Genomic DNA, 27,445 nt, shown 5'->3' on the forward strand with positions numbered 1-27,445 from the left:
AAGCAGCTTGAGAATCCTTACCAACGAAATACCCTAGGCAGTTGCTACCAATTCAGTTGAAGTTGCTGTGGGATTGTGGGACAGAATTCACGGAAATTAGGTTCCTTGATGGGTGGAAGGCTCTCTGGTTTTCCTGGAAGGCATTCATGAGTAGGGAGACTCTGCTCAAGCTCAGCTGGGTCATGACTCAAGCTCAGCTTGGTAAAGCCTGTTCACATCTCCTCCTGACCAGTGTCCAGGAAAAGTCAGTAGTGAGTTTGGCCTGCAGAGGAAGTGTACATTCACAGCTCTTCTGGGGATTCACTGAGGGATCAAACACTCGAGGAAGAGGAGGGTTGCAGGTGGCAGAGAGATAGTCTGCGGATGACCTGGTAGAGAATTCCTCCCTAGGTCTTGGTGGAATTTTCTGGACTTTGTCTACTGGGTCTGCAATTTGAAGGTGTTCTCTAAATGCAGCTTACATAAATAGATTCATAGACACCCAAGGAACCCCAGATTTTTGCCACTCCCTTCCTTACCCCATCCTTACAACTCTTCATACTTTCTCTTCCTGTCGTTCTGCAGGTTATACCCATCAGGTCCTGACCTCCACCCCCAGCAGTGAGTAGTAATTTGGGCCCTAGCATTGCTCTGCCTTGGGGCCCATCTCTCCTGCTCGCTACACCTACCTCATGTCCCCAGGGACACAAAGAGCCTGGAAAGCTCCAGGGTTTCCCCCATCTTCACTCCCAGGATCTGAAAAGACAAGCCTGGCACAGGCCTGAGGAGTGTCTCATGGACCCACAATGGGCCCTATGTCATTGGGGAGGCCCTCCCTCCTGCCATATTTGCCTCACTGTGTTTTTTTTTCACCAGCCTCTACCATATCCCCAGCAACCTCAGCGACCCCCATCCCTGCCCCCACAGGTAGGAGCTTCCTCTCTGTTATTCCTCTCTTGCAAAGGTCTCCTGCACTTGGCCAGTGGGAGGTATCACATGAAGTACCATGCCCATTCATTCATTCATTCTTTCACTCAAGAAGCATTCATTTAGCCCTTACTAGGTGACGGGCCCTGGTAAGGCAGCAGCGAACAGAATAGAAAGGACCCTAGTCTTTGATGGGTTTCCAGCAAGAAAGAGAATAAGGACTTGAGTATACAAATAAGAATTGAATTACAATCAGCATGATTGTGGGGTGAGTTCTGCAGGTGTGGCGGGGGGGTCCTTTCTCCTGAGTACTTGTTTTTCATTTCCAAGAAAGAAGGGAGCAGAGTGAGCTACATGTGTACCTGAAAATGCCCTCTTACAAATCCCTATTAGAGACTCCGATTGGGCAGACTCTGATTGGGCCAAGGGATAACTTCCCATTCTTGGCATCTCAGTGGCCCAAAGTAGATTTTGATATCACCTACTGACCCTACTGAGGGTCCTGGATGACCCATCATTACTAATGCTGTCTTACTTGAGTCTCTAGTTACTCAGCAGCGAAGGCCTCTTGAAGGTGTTTTGACCACTGACCACTCAGGCCAGAGTGAGCAGGTCACTGTGTGGACCCGCCCTTAGTGCTTGGGTGGATGGGTTAGGAGCACAGACTCTGTGACCACAACACCCAGTTTTGAACTGCCCTTTTTAGATTTGCTCTGCCCTTTATAGATTGTGTGACTGCAGGCAGATTCTTTAACCATTCTTGGGTTCAGTATTTACATCTGTGAAATGGGGATAAGAATACTATCTCCCTCTGAAGGGTTTACCTCAAGGCTTAAATGGGTTAAAATTTAAGTGAAGCACTTAAAACAGGGCCTGGCCCAAACAAACTGCAATGTATTTCTTCAAATAAATCTTTAAAAATCAGTAAATAATTGGATCTCACAGAAATAATTTGGGTTAAAAAAAAAAATACCCTCAGGAAAAGGGGATGTCTGTCAAGAATTTTAGCCAACTGCTTAGGCTGTGTAAGGCTGTGTAAGGCTGCATTTACCTCCATTGTGTAATTTTCCACACTCATCCCCAGAGCCCCTCACGTAATGCTAATGTCTGGGATCTCCTTCCTATGGAAACTGCCCATCTGGGAGGAAACCCCTCGCCAGTGCTTGAAGAGACAGATGTGGGATGACCCACACTTAGGCTCTCTGGTGTCTTCCTCCTGCTCCCACTGCAGCCACTGGTCTTGCCCCGGTGCCGTTTACTCTCAACTTCACCATCACTAACCTGCAGCACCAGGAAGGTATGAGTCGCCCTGGTTCCTGGAGGTTCAACAGCACCCAGAGAAACCTGCAGAGGCTGGTGAGTGCCCCGCCCACAGCACTCCTGCCTGTCCACTGAAGCACCACCTCCCTGCTCTCTGCCATGCCCACAAAGACCCCACCTACTCACCTGTGCTGCCTCATTCAAGCCCCACCCACTGGCACCAGCCCCACCCATCTCATGTTCACCCTGCTCTCCACCCCTCAGACTTTCTACTCACTTCCCTCTCCTTCACAGCTTGGACCCTTGTTCAAGAACACCAGTGTGGGGCCCCTCTACTCAGGCTGCAGGCTGACCTTGCTCAGGTGAGTCCTTGCAATCCCAGGCCAGGACCACCTCAAGGGCTCCCAGACCCCAGGAGTTCCCTCTGCTTCCTTCCTTCTCTGTCCATGTTCTCAGAAGAGGTGGAATTCAGGAACCACTGGCTCCAGGACCAAGGTCTCTTCTGATTGCAACCACCCCCAACCCCACCAACTGTCCCCACGTTCTAGGGAGCCCCTCAGCAGGATATGACCCTAGGGTAGTCATCCTTCCAAATTCCCTCCTACCTCCCTTTGACCAAAGAGGGCATTTCCTTTAGGTTTTCAGTTCCATCCCCAGGATTCCTCTCAAGACAAGCATGCCTTTTCCACTTGCTTTAATCCCAAATTCCAGCTCTTCACCTGTCTCAAGTAGGAGCTCTCCTGTCCCCCAGCTTGCAGGTTTCAGACCTGCAATTTAATAAAAATCCTCCCACCCACTGACTGTGTGCACAGCCCCAGGCTGGCCAGAGGTGGGTGCCAGCCTTCTCGCTTGCTCTGGCCCCTTCCTGTCCTGCTCCAGAGGGGCCAGGCACCCTGCCTGGGGACTCCATCTGTTGTTACCCCTACCCACCCACCCCCAGGCCCGAGAAGGATGGGGCGGCCACTGGAGTGGATGCCATCTGCACCCATCGCCCTGACCCCGTGGGCCCTGGGCTGGACAGAGAGCGGCTGTACCAGGAGCTGAGTAAGCTGACCCGCGGCATCACCAGGCTGGGTCCCTACACCCTGGACCCAGACAGTCTCTACATCAATGGTGAGGGATTACCATCTGTGTCCACCTTTCAACAGTCCCCACATCCTCCCCTCTATTGTTTCGCTCATTACTCGCCCTCCTCACCCTTTCTCGCTCTACCTGTGCAGGTTACACCCGCCAAACCCAGGCTACCACCCCCAGTGGTGAGTGTCCAGAGGCTTCCAAAGTCTCTGAAACCTTGTGGTTCCCTCTGCAACCCTAGAATGGAAGCGGCCAGGAGCCAGCTGCCTGCCCTCCGCACCCCTGCTCTACCCCAGCCTCGGGTGAACAGGGACCTATGCCCAAGAAATTGCCTGGCATGACCACCCCCTCGCTGGTATCCGCAGGGTGAGGAATCCCCACCCCCAAGCTCTTGGGTTTTTTCTCTCCAGCTTCTATGGTGGCCACAGTTTCTGCAGGGGTGCCAGCCTCCTTCTCCAGTCCCACAGGTAGGCGTTCTCTCCTCTGAAGAGGCTCCCAACTACTCCTGCTGGGCCCTATTCCCAGGACATGGGAGGAGAAGTAGAATGGGTGGCATCTCTTGGGGGAGCCCAAGGCCAACTCTTGAGAATCTGCTGGGCACTACCCAGGTCCTGGGGATTTCTTGAACACCAATCCCACTCCCAGCACTGGGGGACCTGAGCCATTCTCTGTAACCTGTCTGAAACCTATAGGGGACCCCTGACTTCCCAATCATCCTGCAACCCATGGAAAGTAGAGTACAGATTGGTTCATTGATAATAGATTTGTCCAGTGGCCAGTTTGCCAAAGCCAACTCAGTAAAGGATCGATTCTTCTTCAGTGTCCCCAGTTAACTGATTTACCAACCGCTTGTTTTAAGGAAGAGTCTCTGTGAATATATTCAATAGATATGACTTTATTCTTCTTATAACATCTTTATGACTTGGTTCCTTATGAATATACATCGTCTCCCTGACCAGAGTCAATGCATATAATCATTTCATTTTAGTGGCACTTTAAGGAATTTTTTAAATTTTATTTTATTTTTCAGTGTTCCAAGATTCATTATTTATCTGTCAAAGTCTAGGGACCATGGGGTCATTTCCACTTTTCATGAATATTTTGTGTGTGTTTGTCCCCCCCCACCCCTTTTTATTATGAAAACTGTCAAAAGTAGCAGAAACATTGAAAAAATAGTGTGAGGAACATCCATCTGTCCACCACAGTGGTTGACCTTCTGTCTTTCTTGCTTCTTGTACATAGTTCTGTTATGATACAGCATGGATGTCCCCAAACTATGCTATGCAAAATCACACACTGGAGAAAAGCACAGGGCTGAGGCTGAGCCTCAACACCCAAAAACCTTGTCAGTGACATTAAAAAAAAATAAAAAAAAAACCAGACCTCTAATAAAACAGCACAGTTTTACTTATGTTAAATGGCTAAGAAATACAACATAAATTACTGCAGTAAATATAGCGCTTTTCCCAGAAAGAGACCTGACATTTGTTGTAGAAGTAGTCATGTCAGCAAACAGATTGAAGCTGGTAAGTAATTGTGAAGTTCAGGAGGGTTGCCCGAAATCCTCCAGAAACTGGGAACCCAAGGTGGGTAAAGGTAACCCCCCTAACATCTCGGGGGTGTGATTAAGCCGGTAGAGGGTGGAGCTGTGTGTGTGCATTTTGTGTATGCCCACAGAGCTAGGTTCAGCTGGGTTCTGGGTTTAACTGGTGTTCCTTTTGTGTGTCTTGCAGACAAAATTACACATGCCCCAACGGGAAATTTATATAATGCTCACTTTGTTCCCTAATGTCTCAGGGACCCTGAAGAACTGTGTTTTCAAAACAAGCATTATGGCAGAACTGACTATAGAAAGTGGTAGACATAATTTTTTTCCTGAACCATAGGAAACTTGCAAATATCACGATGCTTCACTATTAAGGATTTCAGCAAGAACTGTCACAAAATTAGGACATTGCCTAATGTAACTGTAATAGCATTACCATGCTTCAAAAAATAGGAATACTTTGTGTCATCTAGCATGGCATTCATATTCACATTTTCCCCAATGTCTCCCTTGTATAGGTGGCTTTTTTCAAACCAGGATTTAGTCAAGCTTTCCATATTGATTAGGTGATTGTCTTTTTAGCGTCTAATTTTAGAATAATGCCACGTACCACCCTGTTTTTATTAGGACATTGATTTTTAAAGACAACAGAAGGCAGTTTTGCCTGCTTGCTTTAAATATACTTTTGAGTAAGAATATTCTTTTTTTTTATTTCTACTTTTATTTTATTTTATTTTTTTATTTCTTTTCAGCATAACAGTATTCATTGTTTTTGCACCACCCAGTGCTCCATGCAATATGTGCCCTCCATAATACTCACCACCTGGTTCCCCCAACCTCCTACCCCCCGCCCCTTCAAAACCCTCAGATTGTTTTTCAGAGTCCATAGTCTCTCATGGTTCACCTCCCCTTCCAATTTCCCTCAACTCCCTTCTCCTCTCCATCTCCCCTTGTCCTCCATGCTATTTGTTATGCTCCACAAATAAGTGAAACCATATGATAATTGACTCTCTCTGCTTGACTTATTTCACTCAGCATAATCTCTTCCAATCCCGTCCATCTTGCTACAAAAGTTGGGTATTCATCCTTTCTGATGGAGGCATAATGCTCCATAGTGTATATGGACCACATCTTCCTTATCCATTCGTCCGTTGAAGGGCATCTTGGTTCTTTCCACAGTTTGGCGACCGTGGCCATTGCTGCTATGAACATTGGGGTACAGATGGCCCTTCTTTTCACTACATCTGTATCTTTGGGGTGAATACCCAGTAGTGCAATTGCAGGGTCATAGGGAAGCTCTGTTTTTACTTTTATTTTATTTTAACTCAACTAATTAACCTATAGTGTATTATTAGTTTTGAGGTAAAATTCAGTGACTCCTCAGTTACATGCGACACCAGCGCTCACTAAGTCCTGTACCCTCCTTAATGCCCTTCGCCCAGTGACCCCATCCTCCCACCCTCTTCCCCACTTCCCCTCCAGCAGCCCTCAGTTTGTTTTCTAGAGTTAAGAGTCTCTTATGGTTTGTCTCCCTGTCTGATTTTGTCTTGTATAAGAATATTCTTGAAAGGAATTATTCACAAGGTAACTCTTATTAAATGAATACATTGGGGGGAAAATTGTTAGTGAGCAAATTGTTCCTGAGGCAAATTTTCAAACTTGGCATTGAAGGCTGAACCTGTCTAGGGGGGTAGGGGGTGGTCTTCAAAGAGGCCCTGGTAGGCGGGAGAAACTGGTCAAGCCAAGATAGTCTTATGGTCCCGAGCTATGGGTTTCTCACCTATTCTTCCAGTTCAACCCCAGGTAGGGGTTTTGAGGGATTTCTGGGGGGTGATCCCTACTCAAAAGGGGAGAAGGGCAAGGGGACTCCAGGGGAAGGGAGTGGTCAGAGAAGACATCCTCCTGTCTAGGAGCAATGGGGGCTCCCTGCTCAGTGGGGAGCCTGCTTCTCCCTCTGCCCCTCCCCACTCTTGTGCTCTCTCTTGCTTGCTCACTCTCTCTTAAATAAGTAAATAAAATCTTTAAAAAACACAGACACACACACACCTGGATATAAAAATTTGAGTTTGTGGACTCTGAGAAACAAACTGAGGGTTTGGGAGGGGAGGGCATGGGGGGATGGGTGGGCCTGGTGGTAGGTATTAAGGAGGGCACGTATTGCATGGAGCACTGGGTGTGGTGCATGAACAATGAATCTTGGAACACTGGAAACAGAAAATGAAATTTTAAAAATAAATTAAAAAAATAAAAAGATATATGGCAGCTGGGGGAAAAAAAATTGAGTTTTGTCCTGGCAGGCTTTTGAGCTCACGGGTCCCAGCCCACTGTGAAGAATTAAATACCCCATGAGCCCATAGGCAGACACCATGTCTGGCTCTTTATGTAACACCCAGACACCAGCATCTTCCCTTTCCCTATGTGGCCAAAGCCAGAGACCATGGGTGACAGAATAAACCACTACCTCCACTCCCCACCCCCTACCCCCCATCTCCAGGCCCAGATGGGACTCAAGGGAGTCCCAGGAGAGGGCAGCCTCTCCTTGGTATCGCCGAGATGATGGGGTCCTCTGAGCAGGCTGGGCTTGTGTCCCGGGGGCCTTTGCCCCACTTCTGGTCCAGGCCTGACTCAGGGCATGGCCTCTTTTTCCTCCTGCCCCACTGCAGCTGCTGGCCCTGCCCCGGTACCCTTCACCCTCAACTTCACCATCATCAACCTGCATTACACGAAGGCCATGCGGCCGGGCTCTGCGAAGTTCAACTCCACAGAGTCAGTCATACAAGGCCTGGTGAGAGCCCTCTTCTACCCATCCCTCTTCTCGGACTCCCTCCCCATCCTCTCTGAGTTTCCTTACTACCCTTTTGGAGGATACAGAGGGCTTGAAGAGCAGACTGTTTCTGGGTTCAAAACTTGGAACTGCCACAGGCCAGCGACGTCCCTTTGGAGTCATGATCTTGCCTTTTCAGTACCATTTCCTCCTCTGTACACTGAGACAAGAGAAGCCTTGATCCCAAAGGGTTCTTCTGAGAATTCAGTGTCATACTGAGATGATTGGAGAACTGCTGTTTTATCTGAAAATCTCGTGTTTTAAAATGGTGGTTGCTTTTCCACTTCTTTTTCATTCACCCGCTTCTTCCTCCTCAGCTCAAGCCCTTGTTTGCCAACAGCAGCATTGGGTCACTCTACACTGGCTGCAGAGTGACCACGCTAAGGTGAGACCTCCTCTTTGTCTGGCGTTAGGAGGTGGAGGCAGGCGTGGGCTCGTTGGGTTGGACTGGCCAGGGGCCCGGACTAGGGAAGCAAGCAAGATGCCTGCGGCAGAGATTTGAAGGAATCACTCACCCTCAGGGTTAGCCCTGCCTCTGCACAGCCCCGAGAGTAAGCACTCCCTTAGATACCATATCCAGGCACCTTGCTGGTTTCACACAGTTCCCAGCTCTGGTGCCAGTCCCCTGTGCTCCCCTCTCTAGGTTATCTTAAGCCCAATCAGAGGATCAGGCTTATGTGACCTGAATAGGGCCATACACAGACAGGAAAGGACATGTCAGCGGGTAGCACAGGGCATTCTTTTTTTTTGTAAGAGCCTTCTTGGCAGTCTAAGGACTATTCTTTTGGCATCCAGGTGACAGTTAATGTGCAAAGAAATACAACCTCAGTGGAGGTTGCTGGAGGGGAGGTGGGGTGGGCAAATGGGCTCACTGGGGGATGGGCATTAAGGAGGACCCAGGATGGGATGAGCACTGAGTGTTACATGCAACTGATGAATCACTGAATTCTATCCTGAACCTAATAATATGCTATATGTTAACTTTAACTTAAATTTAAACAATTAAATTAAATTTTTTAAAAGGGAAAAGTAACCTCAGTGGATAGACGTCTTACATGTCTTAGGTCCCAAAAGGTAACCAATATCTCTTGTAAGCGTCCTGAGCAGTTAAGAGGTTTACCATACCTAAGGAAGCCCAAAGCTAGAGCCTCCTGCAAGCAAGATATTCTTGTCTATTTTCCACCCTCCCAGAAAAGACACAGTCATCAGCAAGGGGTCATTTTCACCATAAGCAACATCACCAGTCAACACAACTGACATTGCATCTTTATCAAGTTTCTAGGAGACCAGAGCTGGAAGCAGCTTGGCTCAAGGTCACTGCTGATCGTGCAAGGGATACTCTGTTTCTCCCCAGTAATACCCTTGGCAGTGCGACCTGCTGGATCCCCCAGGTTTTCCCTTCAGGATTAATTTTTCCTACCTCCTTCCCCCATATACCTGGGAATACAGGAAGCAGGTGGGCTGTGGGTGGGGGTCTTTGCTATGTAGCATCTCATGCTCAGGTGCTCAGGTCCAAAAATTGGGTTAGATCAGCTTTTCAAGAGCTGATGAATCTGCAGAGCTGTTCCCCAGTGCTAGGGACTGTCAGTGTTTGGCTCCGTGAATATTTGTTTTATTAAACAGTTAATTAATGGGTATTTGGCACCAGAGCTAGGTGTGGTATGTCAGTCATTTCTGAACCTCAAGACATTCCAGCAATAGGGTTAGACCACTATCCATGCTGCAAAGGTGAGAGAACCAAGTCAGGCACACTTAGGTGGATTATTCGGTAAGTGATGGAGCGAAGGTTTGAACTGGTGGTCATTTGACTTTGGAATACCCACTCTGGTCCTTTGTTGCACAAGGATGCCCATTCTCTTAGGAGCAGCACATGTCTGGACCAGGAGAGCAGATAAGCAGGTATTCATATACAAGTGGGCTGATGAAAGGATGTCCTGGCAGGGATGTCCCTCAGTCCTGTTCCCATACTCATGTCCTTCTCCCCCCAGGCCTGAAAAGAGTGAAACAGCCACTGGAGTGGACGCTGTCTGCACCTACCAACCTGACTCCTCGGGTCTCCAGCTGGATAGGGAGCGGCTCTACTGGGAGCTGAGCCACCAGACCCATGGTGTCACTCAGCTTGGTTCCTACATCCTGGACAGGGACAGTCTCTATGTCAACGGTGAGCATCTGGTGGTGACAGGGGTCTTGTCCTGCACCCCAGATGGATTATTCTCTTGATGCTCTATTCTCTTGATTCTCTGGCCAGAGGGATACATCCATGTCTGCTTCTAGACTTTTCTCTCCTCATTCTTCCTTTCCTTGTGAGATCCCCCTTCCCTACCAAAGGCTACATCACCCACAGGGAGGTGGGAGGTCAGAGAAATGTTATAGGAGGCACCACCCACTGTCGGGCAGGGAGAGGACCTCATGATGGCAACTGTTGTTCCACCAATGGCCCAGCCCCTTCATCCCCTGCTTAAGCCTCTCAAACATCCCACCTCCCTTTTATCCACCCCCTGTAGGTTACACCAGACCACCACTGACCTCCATCCCCAGTGGTAAGTGCTCAAATCCTGGATGGCTCCATGCCCCCCATACCTTGTGGGAACAGCTGCTCCCTCTGCCCTAAGCCCAGGGCTTCTGGGAGGAAGGGAGCCTTAGCTGCCTGGTCACCTGCCTTCCCCCACCTCTGCCTTCTGTGACTCCGGCTGGGCATCAAGCACCCCTGCCTCTGGCATCTCCAAGGAGACAGGGCCCCATCTCTCTTCCTCTTCCTCTCTTCCTTCCTTCTCTCCCTCATCTCTTCTGCTGCTTCCTCCTCAGTTCCTGTGACTTTCACGCCCTCAGGGACCTCTGCAGCTCCAATCTCCTTCTCCAGCTCCACAGGTAAAAGCCTTCTCTCCGTGGCTCCCTCCTCCCCTCCCCCACCTCTGTGCTTTGCAGTGAGAAGGGAAAGAGAGTACGCACACACAGCTCAAAGCAAGGGGACAGCATGGAGGAGGGGATCCTCCGATCAGGCCCTCGTCACTGACCAGTCCAGCTCCATCCCTAGGTTTGGGGAGCTCCGTGACTAGCTTTTCCATTCCAGGCTGAAGCAGTGACTCCTTTTAATGCCCCCTTTGCTTTCTGTGAAGGTTTTGTATCAGCTAGGTTTACCGTGTAACAGACGACCCTCACATTAAGACAATCGTCTACTGCTGCTCACTAGTATATAGGTCAGCAGGGCGGTTCCTCTGGCCTGAACCAGCCTCCCTTATGTGTCTGCAGTCACCTGAAGCTTAGCTAGGTGACTCTGCGCTGGAGGAGGCCTGACTGATGGCTGGGGTGCCTCCGTCTCCTTCAGGTGGCCTCTCCCCATCCTGCAGACTAGCTCTGGCTCTTTCATTTGCTGGTCATGGGCTTCCTAGATGCAGGAGAGGGCAAGCCTCGGTGCACAGGCACTTCCCAAGTTTCTGCTTGTATCACGTTTCTCTTGTCGCATGGGCCAAAGCAAGTCAGGGCCAAGCAGAGTCAGGAGGTAGAGAAACAGACTTGTGGAAGTGGCTATGAGACCACACCAAGGGTGCAGGTCCACAGAGGTAAAGAATTTGTGGTCACATTTATAGGCTACCCTGGGTGGCCAGCCAGGGACCATATTGTGACCCTTTTGGCTTTAGGGACCCATGGGGTCAGTTAGTGAGATTAGATGCAGTGATACATTCTGGAACAATTTTCAAAGCTTTAACTTCTGCTCGAATGGAATGGATGTAGTCAAAGGCAAACCCAGGACTAATTCCCCAAGGGCAGAGACTAAAGCAGAGGAAGCAGATGTAAGGAACAGTGAGAGCAGTATTGACTGGCCATGTGTCACCTCATGGACACCCTGCTTCACACGTATGGTCTTCGACCCCAGCAGATGGACACTGATCTTTCTCTGTTTAGGAGAGACATAAGACCGGTCCATGTGGGGCTAGGTGTTTTTCTAAGGTCAAACAGCCAGTGGATGGGCAGGACTTAAGTTTAAGTGATTCAAACTCTAGAATCTGAACTTCTGCCTCAAAATAGCTGTGTGGTTTTGGGGAAGTGACTTGACTTCTCTGAAACTTATTTTCAGCCTCTGTCATTTGGAGTAAAAGGATTCACTTCCAGGGTTTGTTTAAGGATATGAGATACTATATGGAAAATTCTTTTTTTTTTAAGATTTTGTTTATTTATCTGTCAGAGAGGGAGAGAGGTGTGCGGGAGCACAAGTAGGCAGAGCAGCAGGCAGAGGCAGAGAGAGAAGCAGGCTCCCCGCTGAGCAAGGAGCCCCATGCAGGACTCGATCCCAGGACCCCAGGATCATGACCTGAGCTGAAGGCCACAGCTTAACCAACTGAGCCACCCACGTGTCCCTAGATGGAAAGTTCTTAGCACAGAATAGGCTCTTACCAAAAATCAGGTCTTACTATTACTGCTATTTTTAGTGTCATTATTAATATCATTACTGTTAGCAGAATAACAAAGTTTCCCTTTGGGGCGGAGATATTCCGAGCTCTCGCACCAGATGTGAATACACTGGGCACCAGGGATGTGGATGCAGACTCTACCCCACCATCCCTAAATCCAGCTGAGGCAGTGACTCAGGGCATGGCTTCTCTCCCAACCTCACTGCAGTCTCTGGCCCTGACCTGGTTCCATTCACCCTTAACTTCACCATCACCAACCTGCGCTACACGGAGGACATGCAGCTTATGGGCTCTGCCAAGTTCAATGAAACAGAGATGACCTTGCAGAGCCTGGTGAGAGCCCCACCCACCCCATCCCTCCACCACCCACCCCATCCCTCCACCACCCACTGATGTCCACCTAGCCACTGATGCCAGCCCCACCTGCCTCTCCCATGCCCCGCCCACCTCTCCCTACCTCCCAACTGATGCCAGCCCCACCCAGTTCACCCCAACCCTGCCCTTGTCCAGATCAGTCCTTCTACTCACCTCCCTCTCCTTCAACAGCTCAGACCCTTATTCAAGAAAACCAGTGTCGGCCCCCTCTACTCTGGCTGCAGACTGACCTCGCTCAGGTGGGACCCACAGGAGATGGCCCTGTGAGGCACAGTGGATATTCTTACCATAGTCCTTTAGGGCTGGGTCCTCCCTTTGGCCTCAGCCCTTTCCAGCTCCCAGCCTGGCGTAGCCACTGTCCTTTGGGTTATGGGCCCCCAGGCCCTGCTCTGGACCTTCCCATCGTCCTGAGCCTCAGATCTCCCATGCAATATTTCGTAGGAATAAAATGACAACATAGCAACTGGAAAGTATGCATTGAAGCCCTTTATAAAGATTGCATCCCTGAACCTCCACAAAGGATGCAATCCCCAGTCTAATGTACCTCCAACCCCACACCGCATATAAATATTTCTAAAGGTGAACACACAGCAAGTATTTAGCATGTGTCAGACATCAGGGTTCTTGATGTATGGTCACTATTGACATTCTGGGCCAGAAAGTTACTGTCATGGGCGGTCGTTCCCTGAACAACATAATATTTAGCCACATCTTGGCCACTAGATCGATTCCAGTAGCATCCCAGCCCCCAAAGTTCTGACAACAAAATCTATCACCAGGCATTGCCAAATGTCTCCTGAGATGCAGAGCACCCCAGGTTAGAGTCACTGGGTGAAATGCGTCCTGTCCATCATCTCCCTAGACTCACTTACCATCACTACTATTATCCCTATTTTGCAGAGTAGTCAAGGCACAAACAGGTTAAGGAACTTTCCCAGAGCGGATGACTGCCAAATGTTGGAGCCAGGATTCAAGCCCGGTCTCCCTAGAGTCCACGCCTTTCCCCACTAAGCTTGCTTTGCTTCTTTTCTCTGGGAAGAACCATAGGCTCTCTCCCCTCCCCCATCACCCCAGCCTTCAAATCCCTGCTCCCTTCAGTGCAGAGACGGGCTACTCGGCCCCCCTTTACCAAGTGATAGGGCTTCTCAGCATGCATGGGCTTCTCCATTCCGAGGTCCCCTGGAGGGTTTAGCCTCATTGGGCATCTCCCTAGGACTTTTCCATGCCTCCAAAAATAGAATCGGAGAAAGGATTCCCTCCCTGTGATGCTAGAATAGAGAGGGATGGAATGAAGCCCTCTTTCTTAGGACCTAGCCCAGGTTGCTGATGCACCCACGGTAGAAGTGGTCTCTTCACTCCCCTTGCCTGGATTTCCACAAATTTCCTTTCCATCCACAAACATAGCTTGAGCGCCTACTGTATCCAAGCTTTGTGCTGAGCTCCAAAATCTCCATAGAGGTCAAGAGCATAGACTCTGCCATCAAGAAGAGTGTCTTATATTAATTATATGTAAACATGTGCAAACACATTTGTACACATTAATTATATGTGAATTATATAATTATATGTAAACGTATAATTAATGCTATACTATTTTATTTATAAAATAGTGACAGACACTCCCCTAGCCCTTAGGGATGCACCAGATACTATTGTAAACATTATATTAATATCAACAGATTTAAACCTTAAACCTCACACTTGGGTGCCATGATTATACCCATTTTTGAGGTAAGAAACTGAGGCCCAGAGAGACTGTTAAAGGGTTGGGATATGGGTAGTGTAGGGGGTCTAGGAGGAACTGAAGTGGCAGCTCATACCTAGAGAGGAGGACGCTGTGGCCTGGAGACACAGCTCTGGGCCAGGAGGACTGATTCGGGGAGAGGGAAGCCCAGGTGGAGAGGCTCAGGGTAGCGAACACGCAGAGCAGAAACCCTCACCTGCAAGGAGGGAGGCAGAGGGATGCGCAGGGCGGGCGGTGGGTGCGGGGAAGTGGGTGTTGTGAGGGGCACAGCCCAGGTTCCCCCACAGGCAGAAGGCCCCCTTAAATTTCCCATTTTAAGTGAGACTCGGTGCTGTGATGACAGTGGATCGTGAAGCGCGGGGAGGCCCGGGATCAGCCCCGTTTTCAGAATGTGGAGCAAATTCCCTCAGCGGTGGGTGGCGGGCCTCCGGGACCCGTCCACAGGGGCCCCACTACGTCCTAGCTTTCCCCAGGGTACCCCCCGAATGGTGCCCCTCAAGAACGCTCTGCAGATGGATCTCAGTTACCCGCCCCGCTGGGTCCTGCCCTCCCCAGGCCCCAGAAGGCTGGAGCAGCCACCCGCGTGAACGCCGTCTGCTTCCGCCGCCCCGACCCCACGGGCCTCGCGCTGGACAGAGAGCGGCTGTACTGGGAGCTGAGCCGGCTGACCCATGGCGTCACCAGGCTGGGCCACTACACCCTGGAGGAGGACAGTCTCTGTGTCAGTGGTGAGCAGCGGCCCCTGCACTCTGCTGAGCTGTCAAGCCCAAGGTCCACCCCTCCATCCACCCCCACCCTGTCTTCTTTTTTCCCTTCTCCACCTCAGCACCTCCCCTCTCTCCTGTCCTCTCTCCGCAGGCTACACCCACCAGACACCAGTAACTGCCCCCAGTGGTGAGTACGCGGCGGGTCTTCAGACTGCCCCCCCAATCAGGGAAAGAAGCAGCAGACCCCCGCCCACACCTCCAGCTGTCGGGGAGGGCAGGGGTCGGGGATGCAGACTGGGAGTTCACTGCAGTACGATTCAGCTGTGCATCACCTCTGTGCTGTTGGCTGAACACAGAGAAATGGCCACCACGTGGGGGTCGAGGGATGGAAGAAAGTACCAGAAGGCAGGCTTGAATAAATAAGAATGTTAGTTGGTAGATTGTCTCCTGCGGATCCTGCCCACCTTCACCTGCTGCATGTGATGGTCTCAGGTTGTCCTCACGGGTGGTTCTGGCACTAGGTCCCCAAGGACCCTCAACACTTGCTATGGTCTCCGGTGAGATAGCTGCGGGTCCCAGGCCCTGCCCCCGTACCCATCCCAGGCCTGACTCATCTCCTCTCCCTCCTCTGCTGCAGCCACTGGACGACCGCTGGTGCCATTCACTCTCAACTTCACTGTCACCAACCTGCACTATACGGAGGACATGCAGCCTCCAGGCTCCCGGAAATTTAACAGCACAGAGAAGTCCCTGCGGCTCCAGGCGAGAGCCCCGCCCACCTCCCCCTGCCAGCCCCGCCCCCTAGCCTCATCCTGCCTACTGATGCGAGGCCACCCCTATTCCAGCCCAGACCTTGGGGGCTAGCCCCTCCCACCTCCCTCTTGCCCCACCCACCGATGCCCGTCCAGCCCCTGCGTCTCAATTCACTTATTTACTTCCCTTGTTTTCACCCACAGCTCGGACCCTTGTTCAAGAACACCAGTGTGGGCCCCCTCTACTCAGGCTGCAGGCTGACCTTGCTCAGGTGAGTCCTTGCAATCCCAGGCCAGGACCATCTCAAGGGCTCCCAGACCCCAAGAGTTCCCTCTGCTTCCTTCCTGCCTTCTCTGTCCATGTCCTCAGAAGAGGTGGAATTCAGGAACCACTGGCTCCAGACCAAGACCTCTTCTGATTGCAAGCACCTGCAACCCCACCAACTGTCCCCACGTTCTAGGGAGCCCCTCAGCAGGATATGACCCTAGGCTAATCATCCTTCCAAATTCCCTCCTGCCTCCCTTTGACCAAAGAGGGCATTTCCTTTAGGTTTTCAGTTCCATCCCCAGGATTCCTCTCAAGACAAGCATGCCTTTTCCACTTGCTTTAATCCCAAATTCCAGCTCTTCACCTGTCTCAAGTAGGAGCTCTCCTGTCCCCCAGCTTGCAGGTTTCAGACCTGCAATTTAATAAAAATCCTCCCACCCACTGACTGTGTGCACAGCCCCAGGCTGGCCAGAGGTGGGTGCCAGCCTTCTCGCTTGCTCTGGCCCCTTCCTGTCCTGCCCCAGAGGGGCCAGGCGCCCTGCTTGGGGACTCCATCTGTTGTTACCCCTACCCACCCACCCCCAGGCCCGAGAAGGATGGAGCGGCCACTGGAGTGGATGCCATCTGCACCCACCGCCCTGACCCCGTGGGCCCTGGGCTGGACAGAGAGCGGCTGTACGAGGAGCTGAGCCAGCTGACCCGCGGCATCACCAGGCTGGGTCCCTACACCCTGGACCCAGACAGTCTCTATATCAATGGTGAGGGATTGCCATCTGTGTCCACCTTTCAACAGTCCCCACATCCTCCCCTCCATTCCTCCATCTCACTCATTACTCGCCCTCCTCACCCTTTCTCGCTCTACCTGTGCAGGTTACACCTGCCAGACCCAGGCCACCACCCCCAGTGGTGAGTGTCCAGAGGCTTCCGAAGTCTCTGCAACCCTGTGGGTCCCTCTGCAACCCTAGAACAGAAGCGGCCAGGAGCCAGCTGCCTGCCCTCTGCACCCTGCTCCACCCCCAGCCTCGGGTGAACCCATTAAAGCCCCAGACATAGGCGCTGGTCCCTGGCATATGCAGGATGACGAGGTCCCCACCCCGAGAGCACTGGTTTGCTGCCAGCTTCTACGGTGACAGAGTGTACATCATTGGTGGGGGCCGTGTTGGGCTGTGGGCCTCCCCTGTGCCGAAAGAGGGCTTCTACTGCAGCAGGATTCTTCATGAGTTCGGATCTCCACTGGGGGTTCACATTTCCAAGTTCTGTAAGCAGGTCCTTTGTCTGTCTGGAGATGGGAGTGGAGCAGGCCTGGATCCCCTTCCAGTGCATAATCATCTTCCTTTTAAAGAATTTCAGCTGTGATGATGTAGCGGCCATCTTTCCAGCAGCCCAAGTTGCCTCTTCATTGAGGACCTCTCCCTTCCCCTCCTCACTGTCACTCCCTCTCTTCGCAGGTTACACCCATCCAGCTTCAGCCACCACCCCCAACAGTGAGTATTTCAGACCTCTGTGTGCCTGGGACCACCACCCTTTCCTTAAAGATAGGAGCTGCTGAACCAGGAAGGTCTTGCCTCCTAATCCCCCCCTTCTGGGTGGGAAGGAGTACAGAGGATGTTAATGGAAGTGCGGGCTGAACTGGAGGTCACAGGACCCACCCCTCCCTGCCAGCACAACACACCCGAGGATGGTGCCCGGACTCCAGGCTGAATGGGGCATAGGGCCGGGCACACAGTTTGTGATGTGAGCTGCCACCATGGCCATCATTCCCTTATAGGTGTAACCCACCTTTGATTTCATCCCCTGTGTTCTTTTCCCTCTGTTGCTGTGACCTCTGCAACCTTCCCCCGTCCTCTCTGCCCTATCCCTCAAGTTCGCAAGTAGGAAGGTCCTACTGGCACCCAAATCATTTCTACAAAATCATCCATTCAAGATCACTTCTTCCCTCATTATTGCTTACTTAGTTTCCCTGAGGAAACTCATCCATTTCTGTGGGTTTCAGGGACCACATAACAGCTCAAGGTCTAGCTGCTCAGAATCCTAATCCTGAGTCCAGCCCACTCTACACGGCAGCTCCTCACCCTTGGTCCACCCACCTCCTGGACATCACCTGACCCCTCAGTCTCTGACCCTAAAGTCACCATCTTCTCCCAAACGTGCTCCTTTTCCTTATCACCAAAGGCAGGGACACACGTGCCAACCTTCACCCTCCTTCCCACTCACCTCCCATCTATCCATCACCAAATCATCTCTTCTCCCTTCATAATATCCCGCCAAGTCTTCTCACTGCATCTGTGTCATTTGGCCTTTATTCAGGCCACTGGCATTTTTTGCTAGGACTGGTACAGTAGCCTCTACTCTGCCCTCCTACAGTCCTCTGCACAGCAGCTGCCAACCGCCCTCCCAATGTACTTCTGTCCATGTAATTCCTGTCTTATTGACAATCTTTGGATGACTCCACCTTATCTACAAGTCATGTCCAAATCCCTGAGCTGTATAGTCACTGCATACTTCCACAAGGCCATAATGAAAACATTCGAGTCCCTTGAGGGCAACTGCATAGTCTCCTGTCAGGCTCATACCCAGACTGATTCTTTTGCTTGAGCACTCTGCCACTTGCTCAGACCCTGTTCACCTACCTCTTACTCGTGCTTTCAGTCACACCTGAAAAGATGCTTCCTCCTGAAAGCTGTCCTCGGTCTTTGGTTGGGTGCCTCTCTGGGACTGAAAACCTTCCTGGCTCCCCTGCAGCATAATGGTCTGGCCACGCTCCTGACCACAATATTAGGAGACTGTGCCCTATTCACCCTTGGACCCCCAGAACCCAGCACAGGGCTTCACACACATTAGATACCCAATACACACTGGCTGAATGAATGAGTGAAAGTCCCCAATGTCTCAAAACTCCTGTAACATTCTCTCCTTCAGCTTCTGCAGTCTGTGGCTATACTTAGGTCCCTTGCTGGTGCTCCACTGTTGGAATTCCAGGCACCCTTGGTCCTTACTATGGTCCAAACTGGACATTTTTCTCTTCTTCCCCCACTGCAGCCACTGGCCCCACTCTGGTGTCCTTCACCCTGAACTTCACCATCACCAACCTGCACTATACTCAAGACATGCGGCACCCAGCTTCTTCCAAGTTCAACTCCACGGAGAGGATCCTCCAGCAGCGGGTGAGAGCCCCCCAACGACCACCATCAGCCCTGCCACATGCCTGCTTGTGTTGTCCTTCAGCCTTTCTGCTCATGCCCCTTTCTTTCCCCACCAGCTCAGGCTTTTGTTCAGTAAGACCACTATCGGGCCCCTCTACGCTGGCTGCAGACTGGCCTCGCTCAGGTGAGACCCCCAGATGGAGGGATGCATTGGGTCCAGTGGACCTCATGTACTGGCCAGCGGGGCTCAGTTCTTGGGAATGCCTTTGGCATCACTGGCCTCCAGCACCCGCCGTAACACCTTCCTGTGTTCTTCACGCCCACGGGGTGGGAATGTTCAGGTCTTAGAAATGAGGTGTCATGTTTGTCCTTACAGAATCCAGAGATGATCATTTGTTTTAGATGAAAGCTTTCCTCTTGGAAGAAGCACTATCTCTTGTCTTCAAGTGTTAAAGTCTTAACGTGTCTTCTCTTAAAGTGTTTTTTGTTCTTAGTTGCAAGGGGGTTGTCTCAGATGAGCTACCCTTTGGAGAGCCCCTCTGGGCTTGAGCCCTCTCAGCCTCCTGCCTTCAGCTCTCTTGCTTTCCACGTTTAGAAGGACCCCTCCTCAGTACTCCACATCCCCATGTCCTTCCTTCCCCAGGCTTGAGAAGGGCGGAGCAGCCACCGGAGTGGACATCTTCTGTGCCATCCGCTCTGATTCCGCAGACCCCAGGCTGGACAGGGAGCAGTTGTACTGGGAGCTGAGCCGTGAGACCTATGGCATTACCCAGCTGGGGCCCTTCACCCTGGACAGGGACAGCCTCTATGTCAACGGTGAGGGACTGTGCTCCAGGCAGGGTCTCTCTCCTGGGAGAGTTTTGTGTTTCTCTAAAAGGAGCTGTGGTATATCTCCTTCTTCTCTGGTCTTGGTTCAGTCTTCATTCCAATGACATAACCATGGGCTCTAGCCATCTACAGTCTCCTTGCCTGGATGTCTCCTCCCAAACATCCCTCCACTGCCTCATCCCCTCTGCTTTTCCTACAAAGTCCTGATAAATCCTGCCTTTCCCTTAATCCTTTATGTTCACCCTGACTCTGGCTCAGCTCCTCTGGCTTTTTCTCTGCAGGTTACACCTATGGAACCATAATACCGACTACCACTAGTGAGTATTCCTGGCCCTGGTTTCCTGGGTCCCATCCCCACTCTGTTCTCCTTTTACCTCCCGTCTTCAGTGCGGGAAAGACCTGGGAGGGCTCCTCACTCCCCACTTCTCCCTCTGGGTTCTGGTGGAGAGTCCCAGCCCAAGGCAAGAGCATCTCACACACAGGCCCGTCCTCCCACCATTCTGACCTTCATGTGGTTATCCCTCGGATTCTTCTAAAACCCTGCCCTGGCACTCTTCTCTTATCCTTCCACTCACCTCTCTGTCCATTGTTCTGAGAGTGTCTCAACATCAGTGTTACACCATTTGTTAGGTTTTTGGTGAACATGTATTGAACTTGGTGCCTTCCGGGCACCGTACTACATACGTTATGTACTGTCTTGATCAGCTCTGGCTGCCAAAGCAAAATACCCAGGCCAGGTGGCTCAGATGACCAACACATATATTCTCACAGTGCTGGAGGCTGGAAGTCCAGATCAAGGTGCCAACAGGGTTGGTTGCTCTGAAACCTCTCTCCTTGGCGAGCAGGTGGCATCTACTTGCTGCCTTTTGGCATGTCATTCCTTTGCACACACATTCCCGGTGTCCCTCTGTGTCCTAATCTCCTTTTCTTATACCGATAGCAGCCAGACTGGACTAGGGCCCACCCCAAAAGCCTCATTTTAACCCAGCTACCTCTCTAAAGGCCCTGTCTCCAAATACAGTCACCTACTGAGGTACTAGGGATTAGAGCTTCTTGAATTTGGGTGTGTGTGTGTATACAGGAAGGACAGGAGACACAATTCATCCAAAAACACATGCTCTTTATCCTTTAGTTCTTGCTACAACCATGTGACTCAGCTCCATTTTACAGATGAGTAAACTCGGGCTGGGAGAGGCTGCCAAGCCATACAGCAAATACATAATAGAACCAAGAGTTCCTGTGACTCCAAAAACTCACAGTCTCACTCCTCCATCAGTTAATTTCTTTAAAAAGACATGCTGATTTTTGGTGTACACCTGTTATGTTCAAGTTCATCCCTAGCAAACCCTGGAATGAGGACCTTGTAGCTTTTTCAAGAATTAATTGCCCCTGCATTAGAGGTGTGTTTTTGGAGCCCTCTCAAACTCTCTTCTTGGGTCCATCTCTGGTCTGTTACACCACAGCATCCTCCCTCGCTCCTTCCAACATCACTGGGGGTCTGGGCTCCTCAGGTACAATGACAACCATCTTTTCCCAAATGATAAGAGGAAAAATAAGTTAAAGTCAGTTGGATTGACTGTGTTTTGTTGCTCAGTATCCACTCCTCAGAATAGTTCCTGAAGCATTATAGGATCAATTCAATGTACATGGAGGAAAGACACAAATGGATGGATGGATGGATGGATGGATGGGAGGGAGGGAGGAAGAAGTGATGAAAGGGAGGGAGGACAGAAGATGGATGGGCAGATGGAAGGAAGCAAAGATGAATGGAGGGGGAAAAGGAGGAAGGGAAAATGTCTAAATAGATGGAAGGAATAGACATGAGAGAAAGGAAAGATGGATGGATAGATGGAAGAAAAGAAAGCGTGGAGGAAGGAAGCAAGGAAAGGTGGATAGATGGACGAAGGTGGGGACAGAAGGAAGGACAGACAAAAGGATGCATAGAAAGAGGTGTGAATGGAGAAAAAGGAAGGAAAAGAAGGAATGAGGCAGGAAGGAATGATGTGTGAAAGGATGGTGGGTGGGTGGATGGATGGATGGATGTCATGGGTACATGGATGGGTGGATGGGAGGGTGGGTTGATGGATGGAGACATGGAGGATGGATGGATAGAAGGATGGGTGGTTGGACAGGATGCTAGGTAGACAGATGATAGAAGAAAGGAAGAAGGGATGGAGGGAGGGAGAAGAAAAGATGAATAGATGGAAGGAAGAAAGAATGAATGCATGGATGAATAGAAAGAAAGATGGAAGGAAAGAAGGAAGGATGGAAGGAAGGATAGACAGAAGGGAGCTTGGAAGGAGTAGTGAACAGAAGAGAGGGAGGGGAGAGGTAAGTTTTTCTTCCAAAGGTTTGTCCTGATTATCCATTATAGAGCCAGGCCATTGGGCCTCTGGTCTCACTTGAATCATATGTTCATTTATTACACTTCCCCTGGGGTCTACTCAGGTCACCCCAACTATTGAACACTGAGCCAGCTGCATGTGTCTCAGCAGGAGCGTGTGTCTTCACAGGGGAGGTCATGAGCAAGCACTCTGGGGTTGGAGAACCTGGGTCCAGAACCAGACTCTCCCTCTCCAGTCATGTAACCCTGGGCAGAGGACCATTTCTGTACTGTGGTTCCTCCTCTGTTTCGTGTGGGTGATTCTAGCTCCCAGCTACTTACCCAGGTTTAAAGTTCCATATGTAGTGAGTGATCAGAAAGTATTTGCTTATTTGTTTTATATAATGAATATTTATATAGTGTTTACCCTGTGCCCAGCACTGTGCTTAGGCACTTTACAGAATCTGACTTGTTCAAACCTCATTTCAGCTTTTGAATTAGGAATCATTATCTTACAGATGAGTAAATCAAGGTACAGAGAGATTGGTTAGAGCTCCTAGTTGGATTTTTTTTATGCAATGCATAGAAGTTTGGCATATCTGGGTGTAGGAGAGACAGAGAAGAAAAGAGAGACGGAGGCACAGAGAGATAAAGAGTTAGAGATGGGGGAGCAGAGAGCATATGGAGGACAATGTGTGGGGTTTTCCCCGGTTCTACATCAGTATGGTAAGTTGGAGCCTTTCCTTTCTGGGAAGAACAAAGCCACTAGTGTTTCCACAGAGCCCCTCCACTCCTGCACCTGGGTGGGAATACCATCTCCAGCCCCCAAATCATTACACCTGTCCTTACTTGCTGCTGGAGTTGTCCCCATTAACAAGCGACCCTCGGGTTTATGGACGGAGGACAAGAGGCCCTTGGAAGCCCCATCATGGGTGGATGTTGGGTGCCCCAATGTCCCCATAAGCTTTGGCCCTCTCTGCCCCTGTCACAGCTGGGGAGGTCAGTGAGGAGCCATTCACGCTGAACTTTACCATCGACAACCTGCGCTACTCAGCGGATATGGGCCACCCCGGCTCCCTCAAGTTCAACATCACAGACAGCCTCATGCAGTACCTGGTAAGAGACCAGCTTTTCCATGACTCCTCCTCGGGGCTGTCACTGGGTCTGACCACACTGGCCCTCTCCTTCCTCTCCAGCTTGGCCCGTTGTTCCAGAGGAGCAGCCTAGGAACCCGATATGCAGGCTGCAAAGTCACTTCACTAAGGTGAGAACCCCCCCCCCCACCCACCATGACCCCCTGCGGCAGGACAGGATTTCTGACTGTGGGGGCCACTGCCAGTTGTAGCAGACTGTCTTGGAGGGTCCTTGTTGGCATCCATGTCTCCATGTTACATTATTGTTAAAATTGTGACAAAATACATATAGACATAAAATTAGCCATTTCACTATTTTCAAGCATACATTTCAGTGACATCTGTTATGGGAACGATGCTATGCACCCATCATCCTACTCATTCTGAAACTTTTCATCGGGCCATTACTTCCACTTTTCTGGGTTGGTGTGGGTTCTGTGGGGGTTTACAAAGTATTTCTCCAGCTGTGTTCTCAGTCCGCTGTCATCAGTGGTGCAGCTCCCCTGAGGCAGGTGGTGGGCACCATGGTGACAGCACAGGCACTGTCCCTGCACTCATCTAGTGGAGGAAGAAGAATCTAAGTGGAAGAATAAAAAATCTGAAATGGTTTCAAATATAGTAAGGTGATGCGAAGCAGATATGCAGAAAGATGGGAAAGCAGCTTTACCTAGGGCACAGGATAGTTCATGGAGGTGATTTCTGAACGGTGTCCCAGGTGGAAAAGGATTTGGCCTTGAAAACTGGCTGTGAAAACTGTTCCATGTGGAGGAAACAGCATGGGCAAAGGTCCTGAGGTAGGAATGAGCTTGGCATATTCAATGAACAGCAAGGAGGCCGGTGTGGCTGGAACAGAGAGAGAGGGACAGAGAGAAAGGTATGTTTCCAGACAGCAGCAAGGTCCACACCATGTAGAATCTTGGCAGGAATGGATTCTTTTTTAATTGTGATAAAAGACACACAACAGAAAATTTGCCATCTGAATCATTTTTAAGTGTCCAGTTCAGTAGTGTTAAGTGTGTTCACATTATTGTGCAACCGGTCTCTAGAACTTGCAAAAACTGAAAGTCTGTACCCATTAAACAATGGCTCCCTGTTTCCCTCTACTCCCAGATGTTAGCCATTACCATTCTACTTTCCGTCTCCATGAATCTGACCACTCTGGGTATCTCACACAAGTGAAATCATGTGGTATTTGCCTTTTTGTGTCTGTCTTACTTCACTAAACATAAAGTCCTCAAGGTCCATCCACATTGTGGCCAGTGTCAGCATTTCCCTCACTTTTAAAGCTGAATCATATTCCATTGTATGGATATATCCTATTTTGTTCATCCATTCATCAGGACTTTGGTTTTTGCATGGAACAGGCAATGGCCAAGGTGCTGGGAGTTCAGCACAATGGTGAGCTAAACTGTCCCATTACTTGACCTCATGGAGGCCTCTGTCTAGAGGGAACAGGAACAAATAATATAGGTTCACACTGGGGGCCATCAGAGCTGTGATGGGGGAAGCATGGTGTCCTGTGGCAACCAGGATCCTCTCCTGACTCTGCCTGGGAGGGCTCTTGGAGAACAAGGAGGTGTCTAAGTTGAGAGCTGATGGATGACCAGGAAATTATCAGAGAGTAAGGAGAGAAGGGGAGAGACCTCCAGACAGAAGGCACTGCATGTGCAAAGATCCTGGGATGAGAGAGTGTGGCCAGGTGGAGAAACTGTGAATGGTTCAGTAAGGCTGGAACACAGGACGTGAGGTGTGCAGCACCCACAGATAAAGAGGTACCGTGTGGGCTGCACTCCCTACACATCAATCTCTCCTTCCTCAGGTCTGTGAAGAATGGTGCCAAAACAAGGGTGGACATCCTCTGCACCTACCGGCAGCCCCCTAGCAGCCCGGATCTGCCTGCCAAGCAGGTGTTCCATGAGCTGAGCCGGCAGACCTGCGGCATTACCCGGCTGGGTCCCTATTCTCTGGACAAGGACAGCCTCTACCTCAATGGTGAGCAGTTCTCAGCACCCCCTCACTGCTTCCATACCCCTGTCCCACAGGTCAGGAAACCTAGAGGAAACCTTGAGACAAATTCAGGTGTGAATCTCAACTCTGTACTGACCCCTACCCTCCAACAGTCACTCTGTAAGGCTGTCCCTGATCACACCTGTTCTACAGATGAAGACATGGAGGCTCTGAAAAGTTAAGTAATTTGCCCAAGTGGGTGCAGCTAGAGAAGGACAGAGCCAGGCCTGAGCCCCAGCAGTTAGCATCCAACACTGTGCTTGACCCTATGCTTTTAACTCCTGAAAGATCATTCCAGGGGAGGCATGGGAAAAGAAAATCCCACATCTGTTTTCTCTCCCAGCTTCTTACCCTAGACCAGGGATGGGCTTCTCTCCTGGGTGGGGCCCTAGTGCCAGGAAATGAGGTAGGCACTCTGGACATCTGTGGGGTCCAAGCTTTGGACATGCCGGGCATCTTTCTAGAAGCCAGGAAGGGACAGTGTTTAAGAAGGTGACCACCCCCTCTGGGGTTCTGAGAGGCAGAGCATGGAACGTGGTGAGGTTTATTGGAATAATTCAGCTTCTCTCCTCTCTGTCCCCAGCTTGGAAATGGTATTTGGCAAATCACACTTTCTTATCCCCATTACCACAACAGGTGGACAGGGAGACATCCTGGCCCTTTATGACTCCCATTTGAGCAAAGAGGGAGATGTACAGAGAAGGAAAGCAACCTACCCATGCCACTAGTCAGTCTGGGTCTTGATGTTGTGCGTTCACATCTTTTCCCTTCACCTTGGCCCTTGCAGGGGCAAGTTTAGGATATTTCCCCCCCTGTAAAATATGCTTCGTTTCGTTCACTCAGCCAGCAGTCCCCAGAATCTGCTATAAGCCAGGCCTTGTGCTTGGCACCAGGGACACAGGCTACATGGGCAACCTGTCCTAATATGAGCTCCAAAGGGACAGAGATATTTTGTTCAGTGATATATTCTCCAAATGTAATAGAACTTGGCACATAGTAGGTTCTCAATAAATAGTTGTTGGTTGGAGGGATAGATTGGAGGGAGGGCGGAAGGGTAGATATTGGGACGGATATATATGTGGGGGAATAAATGTGTGAACATAAATGTGATGAGGGTCTCTTAGGGGCATGCTGGAGAGGTGGATAGGGAAGGGTCATCTCTACCTGGAAGATCAGGAAAACCTTAATGATGGAGATGACATTTGAGTCTGATCTTGGAAAATGCATAGATGCTTCCCTGGTACACAGAGGGAAAGGCCAGCAGGAGCCCCACATGGACAAAGGCATGGAATATCTGGGATTGTGCTGCCATCTCCCCTTACATGTGACATTTTTGTTTCCAGGTTATAATGAACGTGGTCCAGATGAGCCTCCTACAAGTATGTATCTTTGCAACCAGTACCCGTATCAGCCTCTACCGGTCTTGAGCCAAACTTTTCTCCTCACTAATAAAGGGAGCTTGCCCCAATCTCAGGCTGCTCTCCTGAGTGTGGCCAGGGATCAGTGGGAAGAAGCATGCTGAGTCCTTGGTCTCTTCTGGGCCTGCAGCCATGGCATTGGCTTTCTAAACTTTCCACACCCTTTTGGGTTGGAGGAAGAAATTTGAACAAACATTTCCTACAGGGATGCGGGGTTGAGGTCAGATGATGAGTCCATGCCTCCTGAAAACAAGATCTCTTACAAGGGCCACAGAAGTGGCCTCAATGTCAAGATGCAACTGTGGTGGCCACTCAGTGGTTTGGCCAAATTTGCCTGTTCGTTGTCCAATGGTCCCTTCATCTATCTTTTAATCCATCCATTCTCCCATTCTCAAGTTATCTCTTCTCTCAGACTTCTCCATTCTTCCTTCCCTCTATCCATCTTTTCTTCCTTCTTTCCCTTTGTCCGTCCAAACTTTCATCCATTCTTCCTTTCTTCAATTCATCCATCCATCCTTCCTTCCCTCCTTCTCTCTCTTCTTTTATCCACCCATCCATCAATTCATCCATCCATCCTTCTATCTCTCCTTGCATCCATCCATGCTTCATTCCTTCTCTCCTTTGTCCATCCTTCCATCCATCCATCTTTCATTCTTTACTTCTTTCCATCCATCTGTCCATCCATCCAGCCTCTGCCTATTCACTTGCTTGTCTTTTCCTCCTTTTTC

At 50.3% G+C, this 27,445-nt stretch overlaps 1 protein-coding gene across 1 annotated transcript in view; it reads left to right on the forward strand.

Annotated features, from left to right (window-relative positions):
- The window catches only part of LOC111161795 (mucin-16-like), a 78,767-nt gene that overhangs the window by 38,124 nt on the left and 13,198 nt on the right, over positions 1–27,445 (forward strand). The window contains exons 28-55 of the mRNA XM_022525756.1: positions 565–600; positions 2,138–2,262; positions 2,461–2,528; positions 3,107–3,279; positions 3,387–3,422; positions 7,450–7,571; positions 7,928–7,995; positions 9,599–9,771; positions 10,115–10,150; positions 10,416–10,478; positions 12,228–12,352; positions 12,566–12,633; positions 14,694–14,866; positions 14,997–15,155; positions 15,483–15,607; positions 15,802–15,869; positions 16,451–16,623; positions 16,736–16,808; positions 16,942–17,123; positions 17,314–17,349; positions 18,905–19,029; positions 19,125–19,192; positions 19,652–19,824; positions 20,118–20,153; positions 23,151–23,275; positions 23,356–23,423; positions 25,112–25,284; positions 26,643–26,678. Of these exons, the coding sequence (XP_022381464.1) occupies positions 565–600; positions 2,138–2,262; positions 2,461–2,528; positions 3,107–3,279; positions 3,387–3,422; positions 7,450–7,571; positions 7,928–7,995; positions 9,599–9,771; positions 10,115–10,150; positions 10,416–10,478; positions 12,228–12,352; positions 12,566–12,633; positions 14,694–14,866; positions 14,997–15,155; positions 15,483–15,607; positions 15,802–15,869; positions 16,451–16,623; positions 16,736–16,808; positions 16,942–17,123; positions 17,314–17,349; positions 18,905–19,029; positions 19,125–19,192; positions 19,652–19,824; positions 20,118–20,153; positions 23,151–23,275; positions 23,356–23,423; positions 25,112–25,284; positions 26,643–26,678 (2,886 nt within the window). The remainder of the gene's footprint in view (positions 1–564; positions 601–2,137; positions 2,263–2,460; positions 2,529–3,106; positions 3,280–3,386; positions 3,423–7,449; positions 7,572–7,927; positions 7,996–9,598; positions 9,772–10,114; positions 10,151–10,415; positions 10,479–12,227; positions 12,353–12,565; positions 12,634–14,693; positions 14,867–14,996; positions 15,156–15,482; positions 15,608–15,801; positions 15,870–16,450; positions 16,624–16,735; positions 16,809–16,941; positions 17,124–17,313; positions 17,350–18,904; positions 19,030–19,124; positions 19,193–19,651; positions 19,825–20,117; positions 20,154–23,150; positions 23,276–23,355; positions 23,424–25,111; positions 25,285–26,642; positions 26,679–27,445) is intronic.

This window comes from Enhydra lutris, unplaced genomic scaffold, assembly GCF_002288905.1.
Source record: "Enhydra lutris kenyoni isolate GAN:26980312 unplaced genomic scaffold, ASM228890v2 scaffoldscaffold86, whole genome shotgun sequence".
NCBI classification, from domain to species: domain Eukaryota; kingdom Metazoa; phylum Chordata; class Mammalia; order Carnivora; family Mustelidae; genus Enhydra; species Enhydra lutris.